General features: G+C 41.5%; 1 protein-coding gene across 1 annotated transcript in view; it reads right to left on the bottom strand.

Moving 5' to 3' along the window:
- Positions 1-6,266: 6,266 nt before the first annotated feature.
- Positions 6,267-26,305, bottom strand: part of LOC109935448 (protein FAM180A) — a 67,027-nt gene continuing 46,988 nt past the window's right edge. Inside the window, exons 2-3 of the mRNA XM_048607868.1 lie at positions 21,011-21,114; positions 6,267-8,311 (exon numbers count right to left, since the gene is read on the bottom strand). Coding sequence (XP_048463825.1) covers positions 7,991-8,311; positions 21,011-21,114 — 425 coding nt within the window. The 3' untranslated portion in view covers positions 6,267-7,990. The remainder of the gene's footprint in view (positions 8,312-21,010; positions 21,115-26,305) is intronic.

Here is a 26,305-nt window from a genome sequence, read left to right as displayed (position 1 = left end):
CTCTGCTCCTATGATGCTGCTTGGCCTGCTGTGTTCATCCAGCCCTGCACCTTGTTGTCAGAGAAATAAATGGGTCTTTTTCTGAATGACAGGCAGTGATTTATGGGGTACTGCAGTGATTGGTACTAGGACCTTTGCTATTCACCATATATGTTAATGATTTGGATGAGGAAACTAAACTTAATATCTCAAAATTTGCAGATGACACAAAACTGGGTGGGAGTGTCAGCGGTGAGGAGGATGAAGAGATGTTGCAGTGTAATTTGGACAGGCTGAGTTTGTGGGCAAACGCATGGCAGATGTGGTATAATGTGAATAAATGTGAGATTAACCATTTTGGTCACAAAACTAAAAAGGAGATTATTATTTGAATGGCTGTAAATTAAGAGAGGGGAATATTCAACAAGACTTGAGTGACCTTGTGCACCAGTCACTGAAAGTAAGTGCGCAACTGCAGCAGATTGTACAGAAGGCAAACTCTATGTTGGCCTTCATAGTGAGAGAGTTTGAGTACAGAAACAAGATGCCATAGAATCATAGAGTCACACAGTATAGAAACAGACTCTTCGGTCCGACCAGTCCATGCCGACCGTAATACCAAACTAAACTAATCCCACCTGCCTGCGTTTGACCCATATCTCTCCAAACATTTCTTATTCAGGTACTTATCCAAAGTCTTTTAAATAGTGTAACTGCACTCCATCCACCACTTTCTCTTGAAGATCATTCCACACACGAAGCACTCTCTGTGTAAAAAATGGCCTCATGACTTTTTTCAATCTTTCTCCTCTCACTTAAAAATATGCCCCCAGTCTTGAAATCTTCCACCTTAGGGAAAAGATACCTGCCATCTTGCTGCAATTATACAGGGTGTTGGTAAGGCCACACCTGGAACATTATGTGCAGCTTTAGTCTCCTTATCTGAGGAAGGGTGTTCTTGCTACAGAAGGAGTGCAGTGAAGGTTTACCAAATTGATTCCTGGAATGGCAGGACTGATATAAGAGGAGAGATTGAGTCAGCTATGTTTGTAATTACTAGAGTTTAGAAGAATGAGGGGGAAATCTCACAGAAACCTGCAAAATTCAAACAGGACTAGACAAGTTAGATGCAGGAAGGATATTCCCAATAGTGGAGAAGTCCAAAACCAGGGGTCATAGTTTAAAGATAAGGGATAAACCTTTTAGCACTGACATGATGAACAATGTCTTCATCCAGACAGTGGTGAACCTATGGAATCCCCAACTGCAGAAAGTGGTGAGGCCAAAACATCACTTTTCCAAGAAATAGTTAGATATTTCTTGTGGCTAAAAGGATCAAGGGATATAGGGGGAGGGTGAGATTAAGGTGTTGAGCTCAATGATCAGCCATGATCATGTTGAATGGTGAAGCACACTTGAGACATTGAATGGCCTACTCCTGCTCCTATCTTCTATGTTTCTTTGTTTAATGATGGGAGGGATTGACAACAATGTTGTGAAGCAGCACATGCTTAACAATAACCTACTCGCTGAATCTCAGTTTGGGTTCCACCAGGGCTTCTGGCTCTTGACCTGATTGCAGCCTTAGTCCAAACACAGACAATAAAGAGGTGAGAAGAGAGTGAGTGCCCTTGATGGCAAGGCTGCACTTGTCCAAGTGTGCCCTAGCAAAACCTGAGTCATTGGAAATGGGGGGGGGGGGAAAACTCTGTGATAGCTGGAATTAATTATCACACAAAGGTTGTAGTTGATGGATGTTAAGCATTTCAGCACCAGAACATCTCTGCTGGAATTCCTCAGAGTAGTGTCATAGGCCCAACCCTTTTCAGTGGTCCGTATGCAACAAGACTTGGACAATATCCAGGTTGGGTGATAAGTGGCAAATTACATTCATGCCACATAACTACCAGGCAATGACCATCTCCAACAACAGAGTCTAAACATTGTCACCTGACATTCAATATCATTACCATCAATGAATACCCCACTTTCGATGTCCTGGCGGTTACCGTCAACCAGAAAATGACCTGTACCAGACATATAAATACCTTAGCTACAAGACCAGGACAAAGGGTAGGAATTCTGCAGTGAGTGACTCACCTCCTGCCTCCCAAAGCCTGTCAACCATCTATAAGACACAAGCGGGAGTGTGATGCAATGCTCTCCATTTGCCTGGATAAATGCAGCTTCAACAACATTTAACAGGCTTGCCAGTAGCTCACGTGACTGGCAACCCATCCAGCACCTTCAACATTCACTCCTTTCACCAGCAATGTACGCTTTTCCAACAGCACCTTCCAAACCTGTGAAGTCTGCCACCTATAAGAACATGGTCAGCAAATGCATGGCAACACCACCACCTGTAAGTTCCCCTCAAAACCACACCCTATTGTGACTTGGACTGTATCACAGTTCCTTGGTTGTTGCTGGATCAATATCTTGAATCTCCCTTCCTAACAGTACTGTGGGTTGGACACGGACTACAGCAGTGCAAGTAAGCAGCTCACCACCACTATCTCAAGGCAATTAGAAAAGGACAATAAATTCTGGCCTAACCAATGATGCCCACATTTCACGGATGAATAAATATCAATTGAAGTTTAACCCCTCTATCTTGTGTATTCAACTCCTCTCACAACACATGATAATATTTTACTAGCTTTCCTAATTACTTGCTCTGCCTGTTTCCTAACCTTTTGTGATTCATGCTTGAGGAAACCCAGATTTCTTTGCATCTGAGAGTTCTGCAATCACACACCATTTAGATAATATGTTTTTAAACTCTTCCTGCCAAAATGGAAAATTTTACACTTTCCCACATTATGCTCCATTTTTCAGACCTTTGGCCATTCTTTAATCTGTCTATCTTCCTTTGTAGGCTCCTTACGACCACTTCACAACATACTTTTCTACCTATCTTTGCATCATCAGCAAACTTAAAACCATATCTTCAGTCCCTTTATCCAAGTCATGCATATATGTGCAATGAGACCCGAGGTCTCATGGTGGAACAGTCTCTGAAAGTTGGCATGTAGGTGCAACAGGTGGTGAGGAAAGCTAATGGCATGCTGGCCTTCATAGCGAGGGGATTTGACTCTCAGAGTAAGGATGTTTGCTGTAGTTATACAGGGCCTTGGTGAAGCCACACCTTGAGAAGTGTGCGCAGTTTGGTCTCCTAGTCTGAGGAAGGATATTCTTAGTATTCAGGGAGTCCAGTGAAGGCTCACCAGACTGATTCCCAGAATAGCAGGACTGACATATGATGAAAGGCTGGATCGACTAGGCTGTACTCACTGGAATTTAGAAGAATGAGAGGGGGGATCTCATGGAAACACATAAAATCCTGATGGGACTAGACAGGCTAGATGTGAAAAATGTTCCCAATATAGGGAAAGTCCCGTACAGTCACAGTCTAAGAATAAGGGGTAAGCCATTCGGGACTGAGATGAGGAAGAATTTCTTCACTCAAAGAGTTGTGAACCTGTGGAATTCTCTCCCACAGGAAGCTGTTGGGACCAGTTCATTAGAAATATTCAAAAGGGAGCTGGACATGGCCCTTGCAGCTAAAGGGATCAAGGGGTATGGAGAGAAGGCGGGAATGGGATACTGAGATTGCATGATCAGTCATAATTGTACTGAATGATGTTGTAGGCTGAAGGGGCTAAATGGCCTACTCCTGCATGTATTTTCTATGTTTCTAAATTGTAAAATTTGAGCCCCCAGAGTTGACCTCTGTAGCATAGTCTCCATTACATCTCGCCATCCAGATCATCACCCTTTATGTGTAACTCTATGCTTTCTATTAGCTAGCCAGTTTTCTATCCATGGCAATATGCTACACCCCAGACCATGTGCTTTTATTTTCCAAAAAGCCATTTGATGTTCACTTGATTAAAATGCTTCCTGAGAATCTAAATATTGTATTTCATAAGTTCTCTTTTGTATACAGCAGATGTTCTTTCGTGAAATAATTCTAATAAATTGGTTTAACATGATTTCCCTTTCACAAAACTGTGTTTATTCTGATTCCCTTGAACTTGTTCAAGCTCCTTGTTATAACATTTTTATAATAGCTTTAACATTTTCCCAATGACAGATTTAAAACTAACTGGCCTGTCACTCCCTGCTTTCCGTCTTCTGTCTGTCTCCCCTTTTGAATAAAGGAATTATATTTGCTATCTTCCAATGGGAACATTCCCAAATTAAGGGAGTTTTACAAATTTTAAACTTAGCTAAACTAATTAGAAGTTAATTGTTGCTAAAATGTTGCACTTCTGACACCACAGTAGTACTGCTTCTCACATGTTTGCCAGGATTCATGTTTAAAACGTAAAAGGAGCTTCAATAGAGCAGCTCACGAACCATTAGGGCAGTGACTTTTCAACACAGCTAGGAGAATGTACACATTTGACTACTTTTCACCTACTCATTTCTCTCCTGCCTCAATATGACAGGTTTGTTGCCCAGTCAGTTACCCCTTCACTCCTAACAGTGTAAGTGTTTCTGTGAAGGAGCACCTTGGTTTTGAAGGAGCTAAGGTAATGAAGAGGTTTGTACTCTCTTGGAGTAAGATGTCTATCTTATGAGTTACATGCCCATGTATATGGTTAGGTTCATGAATAGGCATGTTTCTCATTAAAAACTGAAAGAACTGCAGATACTGTAAATCAGGAACAAAAACAAAGTTGCTGGAGAAGCTCAGCAGGTCTGGCAGCATCTGTGAAGAAAAAAACAGAGTTAACGTTTCGGGTCTGGTGACCCTTCCTCAGAACTTCCTCATGTTTCTCATTTTTGGCCAACAAGCTGATATCCATCAATATAATTGTAACCAAATGGCATGTTGATGAGTATTCATGACATGCTAATGAATGTAAAACAGAATTTCAGGAATGTCAATCTGCCTGAAAGTTTCTGAGAATGTAATAGCAAAACTTTTAACCCACCAACAGAAAACTGAATTTTGCCCCCTCCAAAATTAACTTCTCCAGCTCACCCTTCAGAAAGCCCTGGGTGAGCACAGAATTTTCTGAAGAAGGGTCCTGACCCAGAACGTCAACTTTCCTGCTCTTCTGATGCTGCCTGGCCTGCTGTGTTCCTCCAGCTTCACATCGTGTTGTCACAGAAATTTCTGTCCTTGATTTCCAATTCTTCAATACATGCCAGTAATCAAAACATATTCTTCTTATGGAAAGCTATGCTACTCAACGACAGGTCCAAATGTTTATAAACTTGACATAATAATGATTGATATCTGGGGTCATTTCACATGATTAAATCTCCAGGTACCCCTATTGACAGCATTAGTTCTGGGGAGAATGGCTTAAGCTATACTGAAATGACATTTTTTGTTCCATTTATTTCAAACATGAAGGACATCCTGATACTGAATCCAAGATTTCCTTATTTTGGGGTGTTTGAGATAATAGGCTATTGGGAAGGAAATTACATACCAAAGCTCTCAGATTGCCTTGCAAAAGAACATAACCCTGGAATACAATCCACAAATACCTGAGGTCTCTTTCTCCTGAGGCAGGGATACAAATTTTTCCAATTAACTTAATTGATATTTCTTAGCTATGATTCATTAACAAAAGAGACTAGAAAAGATCTATTTAAAACTTGTTTGACTTAATTGGTCATTAATTGAACGAATCCTTAAAATTGTTAAAGGCTCAGTAACACTTAATCATTTAATAAAAAGAAATTTTAAATATATAAGAGAACATTGTAACTCATTATTGAAGTACTTCTTCATGCAAAGTATTGCTGCCTGAATGGGAACATGGCACTTTTCCATTAACAGCATTGTGAGCACATTCTGAGGAAGGATTTTTTTTGACGCTACTGATCTCTGAAATAGATCACACTCCAGCACGCTGTAGCCAATGAGAACTTCAGTGGTGAATGTACCTGCAGTTTATGATGAGAGGTCCAGCCAAATATCATTGAATACTTTACTTATACAAGGTAAGCTCTGCATTTCAACTATTTAAGATGTAGTTAACAATGATATTTTACCACCATGGACTGCCATAGATTCATCTACCTTTCTCCATGCAAAGTTCAGAGTTCTCAATTGGACAAACTCTCCCCATTCCTCTAAAGAAATCAAATTGAAACAGAATGCTAAGGGACCTCAAAAGACAAACAGGCACACAGTGAGGAGTGAGAACCAATACTTACTTTCTCAATGAATACAATAAATATAATCCTTCGTTCAATAGTTTTACCACCCACTCCTATGTGATACGTACTTTTGACCATACACACAAAAAGAAAAGCTTTTAGATGTTGGTGCAACAATAAAATGCAGAGAACCTGCCTCACTGCAGCTGATTTATTTGTTCCTGCAATTACAATCAGTCACATTTAATGATCCAATAAGTGTTAGGGTGGTGTGATGGGTCTATATGTGTGATTCATGGATCAACCATATTTAAGTGATCATATTTCTCATATTAGAGTAGACGATTTAAGTGAAATGCAACACAGTCAGATTTTCCATAGTCTCAAGTTAATCTTGGTTCTCCTCCCAAGGGTTGGAGTCATTATAATAGGAGAAAATTTTATGTTACTATCCTTTTTTGGGTTTGTGATAATATATGGCCTCTTCAGTTCTTATAAGAATGTATCTCAATATGTACAAGATGTACAAGTGAATTCCTCCACCCAATAACACTCTTAATTACTATTTTTGAGTGACTCGTGAAAAACTGTTACCACCATTTCAAATCCATTCTGGCAAATGGAAATAAGCACCTACTAAGCCAATCTGAGATGTTGAAGGTAAGGTCGCATTTTCAAGCACATTGGCGTTCCCAAGCCCTGAAAATTGCCCCTCTACCTGGCAATATTGAAACAAAGACAGCAATTTAGATATCAAAAAGCATTCATTTCAATCATATTTTATATTGTACTGCCTTTTAAATAGAACAGCTGTTTATATTTCCAAATCTTTAACAAAATTATGCTATTCTGGTTAATTAAGAGCAAGCATTATTTTTTGCAGGAAATGCATAGCAATTGATCAATTAGCAAAATACCTGCTACCATTTTAATCACAGCTGACTTATTTCATTATCAGCTTACCTTAAAAGTAAATTTTTATTTTTGGGTTTCTGAAAATGACAGAATATTTGTGCTAGAGTTGAAAACATTTCGGGCATTCTGTATCAACACTAACCATCCCATGACAACCATCCCTAGTACAGTCAGCTGCAGAATAAAGCTCCCACCCTCCACTTAACTCTCAGAAGAACACTCACCCCGAAACCAATGTAACACTTCCATTTTCTACAACAGCCGCTATCAGTGAGAAGTTAATACAAGATTTTTATAATAGGAATCCACTTTTCTGATTCTTGGAGTGAGCATAAAAGGTCTTAATTTGACTTGATTTTTAACAACAGATCCCTCGGGGAAAAAAAGGGTTGAAATTCTCTTATGCTCCCTATAAGTTGGTTTTGAGGGCTGATTGCAGTAGAGTAAGCAAAGTATTTAATTGATATACTTTAAGCTGAAAACTATAATAAGAGTCAATAATGTACGCAAAATAAACCTTTTTACATTCATTGAAAGTAACTGACTGTTAATTGACTTGTTTCGAGGTTTGTTGTGCCAATTTAGTCAGAGGAAGGGGCTCAAATTAAGTGCTTGAAAAGTGTTATGCCTCTCTATATCATTCCTATAAATAGTTTTGGGCAGGTTTATTTACACCTGCAGGTTTTTTTGTAATTTATTGGCCCAATATTCAAAATATTCACAGTTTACCATCACTCATATCTTTAGATTAGAGAGGATTATGCTACACATTGTCATCTTTTTGTGAAATGGATAGAAAATGCTTGCATTTTAATGCAGATGCCGCAAAAAGGTTAATTCAGAAAGCTTACGGTATGTTTCAGAAATTAGGGGAACCATTGAGAAATCACAAGAAGTGAGATAGTTAAATATTCAAGGATTAAACTCTTATAACCTTAACTTTCTTCCAGTACCCTCAAAATCAGAATTTTTAAGACATCAAATCACGTCGTAAAGCTTGAAAAATGTTTACAAGTGATTCTTCCCAGTAGTCCTGTTGGTGTCCTTTAAATCTTAATGTCTGGTAAGCTGTGAACACCAAGGTCAGCAGCATCCTCTCAAAGTCAGCAAACTTGAGCTGTCCAACATATTTGGATTGTCTGTAAGTAAGCCTTCGGATATCAGAGATTTCCTTGGGAATGATTTGATTGACAATAACATTAAATGTCTTTGCTGGTCTCAATGATGCAAGCTCTTCATCCTTCAGGGAGCACTTTAAGTTATCACTTATGTTCAGCCCCCCAAGAAGAAACTAGAAATGTAGAAAAAAAATTAAAAAAGCAATAACAGTGACAGACAAAATAAACCTCACATAATTAATAAGTCAAATATCTAGGAGTTGTAAAAGAATAAAAATAATCCACATAGATCCACTTTTTCAAAATCTAAAACCATCAAAAAATGAAATATAGAAGTCAATGAACTGTGAGATCTGCGCCTCATCGAATGACAGCAGAGAGGACAATATGGGACTATAGTTAATCTAAATGTCCTTAGGCTAGATAAAAAGAAAGTGGATAAATGGCCAGGACTCTCACTCTTAATTATTAAATTTTGATCTCTGGAATTAAGAACTTTGAACTTCAAAATAAGAAAAAAATGAGCTTTGACTCTCTTCTGTAACTGAATAGTGTGTATAATTCCACAGTGTAAGCTTACACATGAAGAGAGGTCCACTTGGCAAAGTCCAGGAGTGAGGCCAGAACCTACAAAACTTTAGACCAGCACAAACAAAGGGAGGAAGAAATTGGAATACGAAAAGGGGCAAACGTAGAAATTAAGAGTAGTGCTTGAATCCCTGTTTGTGAAGGGTGAAACAATCTTGACGGGCTGAATCTTACATGTTTTGGCTAAGTCAATTTTTTCAAGATTCATGAAGGTTTCTCTCCATAAGGCCTCGTACATTTGCATGGCTATTGACCCAAAGTCACCTCATTGACTCCTACGCCATTCCTATTGTGCCCTTCATGTTCAACATTAACCCAATTCTCCCACTCACTGTAATCAGCAGAACTTGTCACTGCACAGGCATCCCAGAGTAGACAAACATTCAAGGCAGCCATGCCAACTTTGAAAGGCCATTGTGCATTAGGATAAGTATTGTCAAACTATTGATAGCCTGCATGGTTCATAACATTTGCTCTGGAAGTTGCAGATAAGGATAAATTGCAGTTCTGATTTGTGAACAGGTATCTAGAGATTAAGGTGGATAGGGTGGTTCAGAGGAAGGACACCCTCTAATCTGAGGATTGCCAGAAGAGGTCACACTATCAGATCATGCCAGCAGGGTCTGAGGTTGTCCCTAGTGTCATTGTGGTCTCAGCTATCTGGAGGAATGCCCAGCAGTGAAGAAAGAAGATCAACTACCTTTTCCGCTCAACAGGGTAAGTACCAGCACCATCTCCCTAATACCGCAAACACCACCAAGGTTAATACTCTAACTTTTTGACGGTCATATGTAACATCTTCCCTCAGTTGAAATCACCAAACCCAATCCTCCAATACCCACTAATGCTTTTGATCATCTGCACTGTCTACTTACTCAATCAGGACACCTCAGCATCTTTCTTCACTAGCACCAGCACTAATACTTATGCCATTCTCATTCATCTCACTCAATCCCTCTTATTATCACCTTCCAGGACAAAACTGCCTACATTATGGCAGAAACAGCCATGATGGATGGTGGACTGCCCTATAGGTAGAAGATCATGACCCCTACAGTCCTAAGTGGACTGTCTCTAAATCTCTGGACCGATGTCGGAGGCTGCCTTTGACTTACTGTATCATGACGCCCTGCCTGAAGGCTGTCTCCAATTATGGCAAACTTCCTGACTTTGTGTCTGCACTAAATGGCAAGGCAAAATGGAAAATTTTGCCCTTCTATTTGTTTAAGGGCAGCACGGTGGCACAGTGGTTAGTGCTGCTGCCTCACAGCGCCAGGGACCTGGGTTCGATTCCAGCCTCGGGCACCTGTCTGTGTGGAGTTTGCACATTCTCCCCGTGTCTGTGTGGGTTTCCTTCGGGTCCTCTGGTTTCCTCCCACAGTCCAAAGATGTGCAGGTTAGGTGGATTGGCCATGCTAAATTGCCCGTAGTGTTCAGGGAGGTGTAGATTAGGTGGGTTATAGGGGGATGGGTCTGGGTGGGGTGCTCTGAGGTTCAGTGTGGACTTGTTGGGCCAAAGGGCCTGTTTCCACACTGTAGGGATTCTATGATTCTATGAAGTACTGTGAGGCTGGTACCTCTGGCTACATAGGGCAAAGTGCAGAAAGGTAAGGATGTGAGCATCAAGGTAGACTCAAGGTGAGTAAGTGCTTAGAGAGAAAGCGAGCAGTCCTGAGGTGCAGTCTGTGAGCTGGCTGTCTGTTACTGTGCACAAAGTGTCCTTGCAGCTGCTTTTCAATGCCAGTGTGTTGCTGGTGTGCCCTGAAGTGCAGGTTTAAAGTTCAGAAGCATCATGCAAGTGGAATAGAGAGGTGCCATGAGGGCCCTGAGAGATGACAGTTGTTGGATACCAATGTCCTTGGACAAGGATAAGTGTGACAGGTGGCTTGGAGAATCCCCTGAGACTTTGTTGCTGGGTGTCCAAGATAGAAGGCTGGAAGAGTGAGCTGAAGTCATCAGGTACCTACTCTGAGTTTCACATCAGAAATTCAATGTCTAGTTTCCTCACAGTAACTGGCAGTCTAAAAAGTTGCATATTACTGAGGGGGGATGGGCAGTTAATGAGACTGATAACAAGTAATAAACCTCCTTGAGTAGGCATCTTGCTTTTGCAAAGTGAGAATCTCATCTCGATGCCTGGCACTTCGCTGGAAAATGCCCCCAGTTGCTCCAGACATTGAAATAGGCCTCACTGAACTTCTCATGATATTTCCAGATTTTGTGTCATTGCCCATGCCATTCAGGTCCATTTAAGATTCCACCCCAAATTTTTGAGCTCTGAGTGTATTGGTATGTAATTGAATTGCAGTAGTTTAATTGTAATATGCCAAGGTTTCCGTGGAGCTAATTCATTAGCAATTTTCCTTTAAATCCATTATTATTCTCTGTTTAAACTGCAATACATTACTTTGTTGTTTAATCTGCAGAAATGCATATTTTATAAGGATTATAGAGTGTTTCTTCTCCATCTGATTTTTGACTGCAGAAGTAAACTCTGTTCTAGAAGATTCTTTGGGCCTTAAAGAGCTACAGAAACTCAGTCATTCAGCAAAGTAACAGTTTTGCTCCTTTCCGTATCTTTGACCGCTGAAGAAAAGAGACTTAGAGGGCTCTAGTTATAAGTTGATAGTAAAAGAATTTTGATGCTAAGTCCAATGCTGTCAGACCATTGAGTGGATTTGCCATATGTTTTGCCCTTTTATTTAGTTATAACATCTATATGTTTAATACCAAATTAATGAATAGTGTTTGACTTTATGCAAAGGGGAAGCAAAACAAGGCAAGGCTGTGCAAGGCAGGGATGCTTTGAGTAGCTAGGTAGGCTCAGATTCAGGGAGATATAAAAGGACAAGTGAACATCTCTGAGATAAAGCTGGGTATAGTGTGTGAGCTGGGTGCCTGCCCCAATCAATAAAATGCCCTTGCAGTAGCACTGCAATGCTAATTGCCAATAATCCTCAATATGCAGAAGTGAAGTACAGAAGTGTCCTACAATTGGATTGGAGAGGCGCAATGATGATTTCCATTGGTCAGTCAGTGTCCAAGGATGAGAGTGTCCTGGATCGTGCCCTGAGATTTTGTAGCCAGGACTGCAAGGTGGAGGCCCAGAGGAGCAGGATACAAGCTGGAGTTGCCAAATACCCACTCAGACTTCCGTGTTGGGAATTGTTGACATCTAGTTACTTCGTAGTGGTGGTAAGATGGGAAGCTGCATATTAATGAGGTGAGATTCAGTGTTAATGAGGCTGCTTGCCTCTTAATAGGCATCTTGCCACTGCCTAACAAGAATCTCATCTTTACGTTCAGAACTTAGTTGGAAATGCTTCTAGTTGCTCTTGATGTCAAGAGAGACCTCACTGGATCTCTCAGGCAATTCTCCCGGATTTCTCACCATAGCCCACTTCATTCAGGGCCTTATAAGATTCTGCCTAGAGTTAATGCCATGCAATGGAGAATAGGGCAGTTGTTTGTAGGTGAATTCTGAAACTCTGAGTTTGATTCAGTTGATCCAGTATAGCTATCCACTGACTTGCAAGTTAAGGGCAGTACCTATTGCAAAAGAAGTATTCTCTAAAAATTACTAAATACTGAGACATAAACTCACATCCCCACACCAAACAAAATACAATAACTAGGTTGGCAGCAATTGGATATTACTGAAGGCAAAAAGCCACATTCTCCTTTCTACGTCCAGGAAAACCGTGATAATGGATCTTCAACGGTCATGCAGAAAAACGTACAACATAGAATATAGAACAGTACAGCACAGGTGTGGGTCCTTCGGCCCACCATTTCTGCACCAACCATGATGCCATTCTAAACTAATCTCATCTGCCTGCACATCGTTCATATCCCTCCATTCCCTGCCTGTTCATGTGATGGTATAAATGCCTTTCAAAGACTGTTATTACATCTGCTTCCACCACCTCCCCTGAAAGCACGTTCCAGGCAATTACCATCCTCTGTATAAATAAACTTGCCTTGCACACTTCCTTTAAACTTGTCCCCTGTCACTTTAAACTTATGCCTGCTAGTACTTGATATTTTCACCCTGGGAAAAAGATTGACTATCCACCCTATCCATGCCTCTAATAATTTTATACACTTCTATCAGCCTCTGACACTAACAAAAAAAAATCCAAGTCTGTCCACTCTCTCCTTATAGCTAATGCACTCCAATCTCAGCAGCATTCTGTTAAACCTCTTTTGCACCCCATTCAAAGCCTCATCATCCTTTCTGTAATGTGGCAACGAGAACTGCAAATAATACTCCAAATATGGCCTAGCTAAAGTTTTATTGAGCTGCAATGTGACTTGCCAACTTTTATACTCTATGCCCCAACTGATGAAGGCAAGTACCTTTTCTACCACCTTATCCACTAGTGTTACCACTTTCAGGGAGCTATGGACTTGCTCCCCATGATCCCTCGATATAGCAATGCTCTTAAGGCTCCTACTATTTACTGTCCTCTTGCATTTGACCACCCAAAATGGATCAATTCACACTTGTGTGGATTAAACTCCACTTCTACTTCCCTGCCCAACTTAGTGTACAAATTTATTAAGATGCAAGGAAGAAAATCATTCAGAATGTTTACAGTAAAGAGACTTATTCATTGAGAATAATAAGTGTAGGAAAGGTTATTCAGAAAGGTCAGTGTTACCATTTAGAGGAGCAATAGTTTGAGGGGTCCTGCTGGAAATAGTGACTGTGTGATACTGAATACGAGAGTAATCATAGTGTGAGGAATGTAGTCATTTGAGGAGTGCTTACTACAAGAGATCTGATCAGTGGAGAGGATCATTATGGGGATTAGTTGTTCATGACGAGTCTAGTAAGGAACCCAGTTGTCAAGTAAATTATTGCTTAAGACCATGTCACTGAGTAGTAATTACATGAATGTTCACAACATTGAAGAGTTTATTAAGAGACAGAAATTGCAACATAGAAATAGGCCATTTGGCCCAACCAGTGTGTATCAGCAAATAATTCTGATCACAGTCAGTCATACTGCTCCCAAACCTCTTCAACCCCTTTTCCTTCACTCATCTATTCAATCTAACTTTGAATGTGAATATAGGGATGCATTCTTCCTGTGTTGAAAGAATTGAAAGTGGAACTACTTCCAGAGCCTAAACCCTCAGGTTTCATAGGGCAGATTTGGAAGGCAGTTCATAGCTATGGGAGTGGGAAATGAGGTGTGCCTCCTCATGTGTGAGTTCAACTTGAACAGTGACAACTGACTGAATGCACTGACATTAGCTTGGAACAAATTGTGTTGTGATGTGAATGGAACGTCTCAGGAGAACCAGAAGCCTAGAATAAAAACCAAAAAAACTGCGGATGCTGTAAATCAGGAACAAAAACAAAAGTTGCTGGAAAAGTTCAGCAGGTCAGGCAGCATCTGTGAAGAAAAAAATCAGAATTAACGTTTTGGGTCACCGGACCCAAAATGTTAACTCTGATTTTTTTCTTCACAGATGCTGCCAAACCTTTTTTGTCAACTTCTGTTTTTGTTCCAGAAGCCTAGAATCCAGGTTAGGGCAACCCCTCGATTGTTGAATGTATGTCATGAGAGCAGAGGGGGACATCACTTTCCTGGAAGTTGGCAGGATGTGACCACCCACCTAAACTAAACAAGTCAGCATAGGAGTGTAGTTTGCAGAGATTGAATTCAATATTGAAAAAACTTCAATGATCTGAATTGCTCTGGCAATATAAATGCTGTATCAGAGGGCAAGGGGGTGAGGGGGTTTACCCAAGGCAGTTATTAGCCCCTGAGAAAGGGACTTTGTGCTGCTCAGGACCTGGCACCAACGATATGTGCAGCTTCTAATGAATTGGAGCAGCTGATGTTGGTCATGAAATACACAGGTCTCTCCTTACTCTTTATTTACCTTTATGGAGAACTCAGTTCCCACGAGAGGGCCCAGATGGGTGGTGGAGGAGGTAACATTGGAAATAACAAGGTCGCACACAGTAAAGAGGTCAGCTATGACAAGGTGGGCACTTGCAAAGGAGTTGGTGATTAGAGGGCAATGCATTGGTTAATGAGAAGCTTTGCACTCTTCTTCATCCAACAACATGCCAAACATTGAGTTATACTGGCATTGTGTCAGCAACACAGAGGTTTCTGCTCTCCAAAACTAGCTCAAAATCTTCTCATTATTTGTCTCCTACAGGTGCAGAGATCAAGCCTAGGAAATCATCGCCCCCATTGTTAGGTGACAAAAATCAAGTAGGAAAGCTCCAAAGAGGAATTGCCACATTTTACAGGTGCACCACACTAGTGCAGGTACAGAGACATTGGTGAGTCCCAGAATATGATTATGTGGGGAGGCACTGAGTGGGGAGCACAGGACTTAGGAGAAGTAGGAGGTGACAAAAGCAGTTGTGGATGGTTTAATTTGGGGATTATTTAATAAGGGGAACATTTTTGATTCAGACTCCCTCACAGACACCTCCAATATGAGGACGATCACCGTGTGCATCTCAGCCACAAGCCAAGACAAACAGGTAGCATCCAGATCCTGCAAGGCCACTGAGGGAGCACCACATAAGCAGCATGGAGGTCACCACATCACATAGAGTACTGAGTGGGTCACTGGGGTGTCTTCTTCATGAAAGTGCACCCATATTTCTTTTATGACCACAATGTAAACAATGATATTTGATTAATGATGGCGAAGAAAAGACCTATGAGATGTTGGAGAGTAAGAATTTGGCTGTGGTGACAGAGCAACCTCTGGGAAGATGTACATACTGCATTGGGGCTAAGAGTTCACATGTTCTGGATTAAGTCTTTAATGGATGTGTTAACACAGGCAACTAAGGGTCTGTTCTATAACATGCTGTTCTAGAAGGTGTGAATCATGTAATTGAAATATGTCTGAATGAAATGATCTCTGACTTGCTTGGCATGGTGTCATGAGCTTCAGACATCACACAGGACCTGGCCAGCTCCCACTACAGTTGAAGCATCTGTCTGTTCTACACCTTCCACCTCTACTTTCCATTCTGTGCTGTGCTTCTCCTCTTCCTCCAATGAACTGGATAATTCTAGAATCTCATCGCCCTCAAACCCATACCTCTCATTTACTGCCATTTACGGAAAGCATTGTTCTGGGGGCCATCTGACTGATCCAGGCACTGAATTGCATCTTCAGATGGCCAAGTGCTCATGGTGTATAGTTTCTGTACCTTTGTCTGGAGCTTTCAGAGAGGGGTGAGCAGCCATCTGTTCAAGGTATATCCCTTGTAACCTCGCATCCGTTCACGGAGCGTGGGACTGCATTGAAGAGCTGAGGTAGCCTGGACTGCTGGAGGATGATGGACTCGTGGCAGCTGACAGGAAAGTGAAAGCACACAGAATAAGTTGTTCTTTTTGTGGTTGCTGAGCAACTGATCATTGTAGGAGTGGAAACTTTTCATGTGGAAGATCGTCTTCGCACTATGCATCTTCATTCAATCAAATGGTCTGATCCAGATAATGTGTGCCTCCATAAAATTCAGGACAGTCACTTAATGTGCTGTTATTGAGCTCATAAACTATGCCAATTAGCCTGCGTGATTGATCAATCTTTGTGCCTTAATCACTAACCCTGGAAATGAATTCCATAGCCTTGTGAGGTCTCTCTTGTAGTACAATGGTAGTGTCCCCACCCCTGGTTTCAAGTCCCATCGGCTCCCGAGGTGTGTAATAACCTCCCTGAACAGGTTAATGTAGAAAATAAAAACCAGAATGCAGGGATTTTTGTGGTGAACTTGCCTCTGAGCCAGGAGGCCCAGGTTCATGTCCTGCCTGCTTCAGAAGTGTGTAATAACATCTCTGAATAGGTTAATTAGGAAAGTAGGTTAAATTAAAAAAAAGCTTCATCTGGAGGACTCTCTTGGTATAACGGCAATGTACCCACCTTCTACAGCCAGGAACCTGGGTTCATGTTTCACCTGTTCCAAGGGTATATTGAAGCATATCTGAATGGATTGATTAGGAATCTGTTAACAGGTTTCTTCTGCCATCCATTTTAAATAACTATCATTTAATCTAGTACCAACTGACCCTCCTTTATGATTCTCATCTACTGGAAACAGTTTGAGGTAGCCAGTCACTGTTTTGATCTTACATTGAAGAAAAACAACTGCAAATGGTGGAAATCTGAAAATGTGGCAAATATGCAACAAGTTATTCAGAATGTGTAATGCAAGATTAATTATTTGCAAAATTGCAAAATAACTGAGAGTATTCCATTGGATATTTGAAGAAATTGGGGAAGATCAGGAAGAAACAGTAGATACTTCAACTAGGAAGAGGAAGGTAATACATTAAGGTACAAATTCTAACTAACCTGGTGCTTATTGCCTGCATTTTTAATTTAGAAAAGGAGGAAGCTCTCAGAGATATCAAGATGCCTCAGTACTTCACTACGAATTCATGAGAGAAAGTTGTGAACTCCAAATTATTTCATATTGTTTCACTAGAGGGTGCTGCAAGATCAGTTCTTTCTCCTGACTGACTTTTTGATTCACAATTCCGTTCTTTCTGCATCATATGAGTCATTCAACTTCAATTTCCAATTATTACCATTATCCAATATTTTATACTCCCTTTGAGTCTATTCACTTTTTGACAGATCAGAAAGATTTTATAATCCCATTCTTATAGTTTTAATGTGTTTACTTTTTAAATTAACCTGGTAGCCTTTGTTGAAATTACAACTAGCATGAGGGATGCTCTGCATACATTCCACATAATGCAGGATTCATTCATAAAGGTGAATGCAGCTTTCCTTCTTATTCTGTTTTTGTTACTGTTTGTCTTTATCTGATTATGTTTTTGTAAATTATCTACCTGATATTGGGAGAGTAGGGCCTAGTAGTAATGTCATTAAGGAATAAGCCAGAACCCCAATTCAAATTACACCAGGGCAGATGGTAAAATTTGAATTTAATTAAAAACAAATTCCTAGCCTTATAGTGACCATGCAGCCCTTGCTGATTGTCACGAAAACCTATCTGGTTCTCTAATGCAATCCGACCCCACCACCAAAGACATCTTTCCCTCCCCACCTTTATCTGCTTTCCGGAGGGACAACTCTCTCCGTGACTCCCTTGTCCGCTCCACACTCCCCTCCAGCTCCACCACACCCGGCACTTTTCCCTGCAACCGCAGGAAGTGCTACACCTGCCCCCATACCTCCTCCCTCACCCCCATCCCAGGCCCCAAGAAGACTTTCCACATCAAGCAGATGTTCACCTGCACATCTGCCAATGTGGTATACTGCATCCGCTGTACCCGGTGTGGCTTCCTCTACATCGGGGAAACCAAGCGGAGACTCGGGGACCGCTTTGCAGAACACTTACGCTCGGTTCGCAACAAACAACTGCACCTCCCGGTCGCGAACCATTTCAACTCCCCCTCCCATTCCTCAGACGACATGTCCATCCTGGGCCTCCTGCAGTGCCACAACGATGCCACCCGAAGGTTGCAGGAACAGCAACTCATATTCCGCTTGGGAACCCTGCAGCCCAATGGTATCAATGTGGATTTCACAAGTTTCAAAATCTCCCCTCCCCCCACCGCATCCCAAAACCAGTCCAACTCGTCCCTGCCTCCCTAACCTGTTCTTCCTCCCACCTATCCCCTCCTCCCACCTCAAGCCGCACCTCCATCTCCTACCGACCAACCTCATCCCGCCCCCTTGACCTGTCCGTCCTCCCTGGACTGACCTATCCCCTTCCTAACTCCCTACCTACACTCACCTTTCCTGGCCCCATCCCCGCCTCTTCGACCTGTTTGTTTCCTCTCCACCTATCCTCTCCTCTATCCCTCTTCTATCCGCCTCCCACTCTCTCCCTATTTATTTCAAAACCCCCTTCCCCTCCCCCTTTTCTGATGAAGGGTCGAGGCCCGAAACGTCAGCCTCTCTGCTCCTATGATGCTGCTTGGCCTGCTGTGTTCATCCAGCCCTGCACCTTGTTGTCTCGGATTCTCCAACATCTGCAGTTCCTACTATCTCTGGTTCTCTAATGTCCTTTATGGAAGGAAATCATCTGTCCTTAACAAGTCTGGTCTTCATGTGACTCCAGTTTACTCCTGAATGTCTTCTGGACAATAAATGCTGGCCTAATCAGTGATAGCCACATTCCAAGAATGTTTCTTTAATAATAATTAAAAACATAAATGCAAGTTGTCATTTTTATTCTTTAGTTATATTCCGCATGGCACTGAAGCGAATGAAGACTTTCCCAATCTTATGGTTTTGGAACATTTTGGTGCATATAATTCAATCATAAGGAGCAAGGTTCTTCTAAACAGGGGCATTTGACTGCATTGTATTGTGCTTGGATATGTTTGGAAGATTGTATGTTTTTATTCATACGTTGCAAAATACCACAGAGGTCCAAAATTATTGAGCAAACACAGTAGAGATCCTATAAAGAATGCTCTGCTGCACAGCATGATTTAAACCAAGCCCTTCAAGTCATCGCAAGATATATAGCAATTCAGAACGAAATGCTACAAAGAATGTTAAACTCAACTTGTATCTCAGTTATCCAGAGTACTTGGTTTCCTACCTAAGACAAGATGTACTTGCCATAGAGGGAGTGCAGCAAGGGTTCTCAAGGTTGATACTAGCTATGGCAGGACGGTCATATGAGAAGAGATTGGTTTGACTGGGCCTGTATTCACTAGATTTTAGAAAGATGCGAGGAGATCTGATTGAAATTTACAAAATTCTAACAGGACTGGGCCAACTGGATGAAGGGGGCAAGGAGACGTTTTCTCTGGCTGGGGAGTCTAGAACCAAGGGACACAGTATCAGAATACAGGATATTTAGGACTAAGATGAGGAAGAGTTTCTTCACTCAAAAGGTAGTGAATCTGTGGAATTCTCTACTGCGAAAAAGCCAAGTCACTGAATATATTCAAGAAAGAGATTGATACATTTTTAGATTTTAAAGGAGTTTGGGGAGAAAGCATTGAGATGGAGCATCTTCCATGAACCTATTGAATGGCTAAAGCAGATGCGAAGGGCCTCTTGTTTCTAATTTCTATGTTACTCCACTGAATTATAGAATATATTAATCAAGTCAGAAATCCAATTTCGTTGTGCTGAATTACTCTAAATCCCAACATTTTATACCTTCTTCTGATTAACATAAATGATTGGAAATGGGTGTTCAAGGCAAATCTCTAAATTTACAAATGATACTGAGCTAGGGAGAATAATGATTTGTGAGGATGATGCTGAATGATTTCAGAGAGACTTTGATAATTTGGCCAAATGGGCAGAGACCCATCAAACGTGCAGAGAAATGCAGGCAGAAGAAACATGGAGAGACAATACACCTCAATGGTACAACTTTGAGGGAAGTACAGGAGCAGAGGAACTTTAGGGTTCAGTGCATAATTCTCTGAAAGTAGCCAGACAAGTTGAAACAATTGTTAACAGTTATAGGATCGTTGGATTTGTAAATAGAAGCATGGAGTACAAAAGCAGGGAAGTGATGCTGCAAATCATTGATCAAACCACATTTGGAATATTGTGCTTAGTGTGGGCACTTTATTTAAGAAAGGATATTAAAGCCCTGGAGACAGTGCAAAGGAGATATACAAGAATAATACCAGGAATGAGGGATTTTAGATACAAGGAAAGATTAGAGAAATTGGGCTTATTCTCCTTGGTGCAAAGAAGACTAAGAGGTGACCTTATTGAGATGTTCCAAATGATGAACAATTTTGACAGGGTAAAGAAGGATATTCTGTTTTCACGAGTTGGTATGTCAGTGACCAGTGATCACAATTTCAAGATTGTCAACATGAGAGCTGGGAGTGAGATGAGGAGAAACATTTTTATTCAGAGTTGTTAGGATTTGAAAAGTGCTGCCTGGGAGAGTGATTGAGGCAAATTCCATCGGAGGTTTGGAAAGAGAGCTGGATCTATATTTGAACTTGATGAGTTTAGGGTGCTACAGAGATAGAGCTGGAGAGTGGGACTAGCTGGGTAGCATTTTCAGGAGCTGTAGAGAGCGATGGGTCGAACGGCCACCTTTTGTACTGTAACATTCTATAATTCTAAGAACAATTAATTATTTATCTTTCCTTCACCCAGAAATCACAACGCTACTCTCATCCTTAGGAGCAAGATGTCAATAATTGTTCACAATGAAAAGTTTCAGAGGCTAGTTAATTAAATATAATTGTCTTACATCTTATCAGATTAAATATTCAATAGCTGTAAAACAGAAGTGTAAAATATGAGTGACAGAGAGAGTGAGAAACCTCATACAGCAGCTCCACGTCCTTATATGACTTCTGGAACACAGGATTAATAGGAATGTCGGAATCTAGGTTTCTTTTCAGCGTATGTGCAGATGGGAACAGAACTAGAAGAGCAAAAGGAAAGGAGATGTTGTTAATGTGGATAAAACAGTAACAAAATCATGAACTTCAAATAATTCATCCTCAATAATATTACATTAAGAACATTACTGTGGGCACAGAATAATGAACACTTGACAATGATATGGTATTCAGTGCAAAGCATAAAATTCATTTATACTTCATACACAGTTGTCATCATGTCACTTATTCTAAGATATATTTTCTGCTCTGAGTGCAATTTCCAGTTCTGTTGAGCTCAGCATTCTTTTTGTTTTGAAAATACGGTTGCCCTGCATTTTTTACTTAAAATTGTTTGCTTATTAGCAAATGTAAAACCTGTCATCAACAATCAGAATCCGGCAGCATTTAAAATACATTCTTTACAAAAAGTGTTGCTTTAAAAAAAATCCTTTATATATCTGGTTAAGTTTGCATAAAAAAGCTGAAGATAGATTTCTATTCAAAAAGTAAGCATTTTAATCAGCATGTCAATTTAAGAGCTCTGAATAGTTTTTTTCTTGGGATGTAAGCATTATTGGCAAGGTCAGCATTTATTGTCCACCTTGCTAGTGAGCTGCCTTCTTGAATTATTGGAGTTCAGGTGGTCTAGGTACACCTGCAGTGCAGTTAAGGAGGGAGGTCTAGGATTGTGAGCTCATGACAGTGAAGGACTGGCTACATAGTTTCAAGTCAGGATGGTGTGTGGCTTGGAGGGGAGCTTGAAAGTGATGGCATTCCCTTTCATCAGCTGCATTTGTCCTTCTGGTTAGCAAAGGTTGCAGGTTTAAAATGTGTTGTCAATGAAGCCTTGCTGAGTTGCCGCAGTGCATTTGTACATAATATACAATGCTGCCACTTGGTGGTGGAAGAAGTGAATGGTTCCAGATTTTTTTTTATTCACTTGTGGGGATGTGGGTGGAGCTGGCTGGCCAGCATTTATTGCCTGCCCCTAGATACCCCTGAGAAGGTGGTGGTGAGCTGCCTTCTTGAACTACTGCAGCCCATGTGCTGTAGGTAGACCTTAGGGAGAGAATTCCAGGATTTTGACCCAGCGACAATGAAGGAACAGCAATACATTTCGAAGTCAAGATGGTGAGCAGCTTCGAGAGGAACTTGCAGTTGGTGGTGTTCCCATGTATTTTCTGTCCTTGTCCTTCTAGATGAAGTGTTTGTGGGTTTGGAAGGTGCTGTCTAAGGATTTTTAATAAATTTCTTGTAGATAGTACACACTGCTACTACGGGGAAGTAGATGCTTGTGGATGTAGTGCCGACCAAGTCAGCTGCTTTGTCCTGGATGGTGTCAAGCTTCTTGGGTGTTGTTGGGGCTGCACACATCCAGGCAAGTGGGGAGTATTTCATCACATTCCTGACTTGTGCCTTGTAGATGATGGACAGGCTTTGGGAGTCAGGTGGTGAGTTAATCACTGCATTATTCCTAGCCTCGAATCTGTTCTTGTAGCCACTGTGTTTATGTGGCAAGTCCAGCTGAATTTCTGTTCATTGATAACCCTCAGGATTTTGACAGTGAGGCATTCAGTGATGGTAACACCATTCACTGCAAGGGGTGGTGATTAGATTATTATTAAGAGATGGACATTGCCTGGCATTTATGTAGTGGGCAAATGTTACTTGCTATTTGTCAGCCCAAGTCTGGATATTGTCCAAATCTTGTTTCGTTTGAACATGGACCGTTTCAGTTTCTGAGGAGTTGCAAATAGTGCTGAACATTGTGCAATCATCAGCAAACATCTCCACTTCTGACCTTATGATGGAGGGAAGGAGCTGAAGATGACTGGCCTAGGACAACCCCTGAGGAACTCCTGCAGAAATGTCCTGGAGCTGAGATGACTGACCTCCAACAACAACAACCATCTTCTATGTGCCAGGAATGACTCCAACTAGTGGAGCGTTTTCCCCATTCCCTATTGACATCAGTTTTGCTAGGGCTCCTTGATGTCACGTTGAATGCGGCCTTGAAGTCAAGGGCTGTCACTCTCACCTTGCCTCTAGAATTCTGCTTTTTTGTCCATGTTTGAACTGAGGCCATAGTGAGTTCAGGAGCTGAGTGGCCCTGGAGGAACCCAAACTGGGCATCGCTGAGCAGGTTATTGCTGAGCAGGTGCTGCTTGATAGTACTGATGCTGATGACACCTTCCATCACTTTACTGATGATTGGGAATAGACTGACGGGACCAGTTGGATTTGTTCTGCTTTGTGAGTACAGGACATAACTGGACAATTTTCCACATTGTCAGGTAGATGCCAGTGTTGTAACTGTACTGGAACAGTTTGGCTAGGGGAGCGGAAACTACTAGAGCACAAGTCTTCAGTACTATTTTTGGAATGTTGTCAGGGCCGGCAGCCTTCGCAATATCCAGTGCCTCCAAATGTTTCTTGATATCACATGGAGTGAATTCAACAGGCTGAAGACTAGTGTCTGTAATGCTGCGGACCAGTGGAAGAGGCTGCGAAGGATCATCCACTCAGCACTTCTGACTAAAGATTGCTGCAAATATTTCAGGTTTATCTTTTGCACTGATGAGTTGGGCTCTTCTTCCAGCGAGGATGGGGATACTTGTGAGACTGTTCCTCCAGTCAGTTGTTTAATTGTCCACCACCATTCACAACTGGACATGGCAGGACTGCAGAGCTTAGGTCTGATCCATTGGTTGTGGAATTGTTTAGGTCTGTCTATTACTTGATGTTTATGCTGTTTGGCATGCAAGTCGTCCTGTTTGGTACCTTCACCAGATTGATACCTCATTTTTAGGTATGCCTGGTGCTGCTCCTAGTATGGCCTCCCGCAGTCTCCACTGAAGCAGGGTCAATCCCCTGGCTTGCTGGTAATGGCTGAGTGGGGGATATGCCGGGCCTTGAGATTGCAGATTGTGCTGGAGTACAATTCTGCTGCTGATGGCCCACAGTGGCTCACAGATGCCCAGCCTTGTGTTGCTAGATCTGTTCGAAGTCTGCCCCATTTAACATGGTGATAGTGCCACACAACACAATGGATGGTATTCTCAAAGTGAAGGAGGGATTTTGTCTCCACAAGGACTGTGTGATGACATCTCTTGCCAATATTGTCATGGACAGATGCACCTGCAACTGGCAGATTGGTAAGGATGTGGTCAAGCATGTTTTTCCTTGTTGGATCCCTCACCACCTACTGCAGGCCCAGCCCAGTAACAATGCCTTTCAGGAACCAACTAGCTCAATCAGTAGTACTGCTGCTGAGTCACTCTTGATGGTCAACGTTGGAATCCCCCATCCAGAATGCATTTAGTGCCTTTGCCATTCTCTCTGCTTCCTCCAACATGGCGGAGTACTGATTCATCCGCCAAAGGAGTATGGCATATGGTAATCAGCAGGCAATTTCCTTGCCCATGTTTAACCTGAAGTCATAAGACTTCATGGGTCCAGAGTCAATGCTGAGGACTCCCAGAACAACTCCCTCCCTTCTACCTATATACCACCATGCTACCACCTCTGCCACTAGGACAGAACATAGAGTCATAGAGTCATACAGCACAGAAACAGACCCTTTGTTCCAACCAGTCCATGCCGAACATAATCCCAAACTAAACTAGTCCCACTTGCCTGCTTCTGCCCCATATCTCTCTAAACCTTTCCTATTCATGTACTTATCTAAATGTCTGTTAAACATTGTAATTGTGCCCACATCCATGACTTCCACAGGAAGTTCATTCCACACGCGAACCACGCTCTGTGTAAAAAAAATTTGCCCCTCATTTCTTTTTTAAATCTATCACCTCTCACCTTGAAGATGTGCACCCCAGTCCTGAAATCCCCCGTTTTATAGAAAAAGACACCTACCATTAACCCTATCTATATCCCTGGTGGTATCTGGGATATTGTCTGTAAGGTATGATTCCGTGAGTATGACTATGTCAGGTTGTTGCTTGGCTAGTCTGTTAGACAGCTCTCCCAGTTTTGGCACTAGCCCCCAGATGTTAGTAAGACAGCTTTTGCAGGGTCGACAGTGCTGTTTCTGCCGTTGTCTTTTCCAGTGCCTAGTTCAATGCTGGGTGATTCATCCAGTTTCTTTTTTTTTGTGGAGACTTTGTAGAGATTGACATAACTGAGTAGCTTGCTAGGCCATTTCAGAAGGCAGTTGACAGTCAACTACATTACTGTGGGTCTGAAGTTACGTGTAGACCAGACCAGGTGAGAGTGGCAGATTTCCTTACCTGAAGGACAATAGTGAGCCAGATGGATTTTTTTTCTAACAATTGACAGTGGTTTCATGGTAATCAGTAGATCCTTAATACCAAATTTTCTTTTTAATATTGAATTCAAATTCTATCATCTGCCATGACAGAATTCAAACCTGGATCTCCAGGATTAAGAGTCTAGCAATAATATCACTAGGCCATTATGCAGAAAGTGGTAACAATAAAACAAGTTGCTTTGTCTTAAATGATGTTGAGCTCAGTGCCATTGAATCAGCACCAATTCAGACATGTGGGAAGTACTGCATTACACTTATGCCTTATACCTTGTAAATAGTGGGAAGACTATGGGAATGAGGAACTTTGCAAGAATTACGAGTTTCTGATCAGATCTCTTGGCACAGATTTTATATGGCTGGTCCAGTTAAGTTTCTCATTATTAATAACCTTCAGGATTTTGTTGGTGGGGCAATCATCAATAGAAATGCCATTTAATGTCAAAGGGAGATGGTTGGATTTTCTCGGTTGGAGATGGTCATTGTCTGACACTCATGTGTCGTCAATGTTACTTATTATTTCTCAAATCAAGCTTGGATGTTTTTTAGGTGTTACTGTATGTGGGCACAGGCTGCCTCAGTAATCAAAGAGTTAAACACTATATTGAACTCTTGTGAAATTATCAGCAAATATTCCCACTTCTCGGTTTAATTTGGAAGGTAGCTCATTGATGAAGCAGCTGAAAATAGTTGAGCTGCACACTATGCCAAAGAATTCCTGCATTGACGTCCAGGAGCTGAGACAATTGGTTCCAACAATCATAATCATTTTCTTTTGTGCATGGAATGTCTCCAATTAATGGACAGCTTTTCCTTTGATTCTTGTTGGCTTAAATATTTGCTAACCTTGCTTGATGTGGCACTCAGTCAAGTGCTTCCTTTCATCTCACCTCTGGAGTTATGCTGTTTTGTCCATGTTTGTGCAAAGGGGTGGAATGAGGTTATGA

Source organism: Rhincodon typus, chromosome 18, assembly GCF_021869965.1.
Source record: "Rhincodon typus isolate 14 chromosome 18, sRhiTyp1.1, whole genome shotgun sequence".
NCBI classification, from domain to species: Eukaryota; Metazoa; Chordata; class Chondrichthyes; order Orectolobiformes; family Rhincodontidae; genus Rhincodon; species Rhincodon typus.
This window is presented reverse-complemented; position numbering and strand designations above follow the sequence as displayed.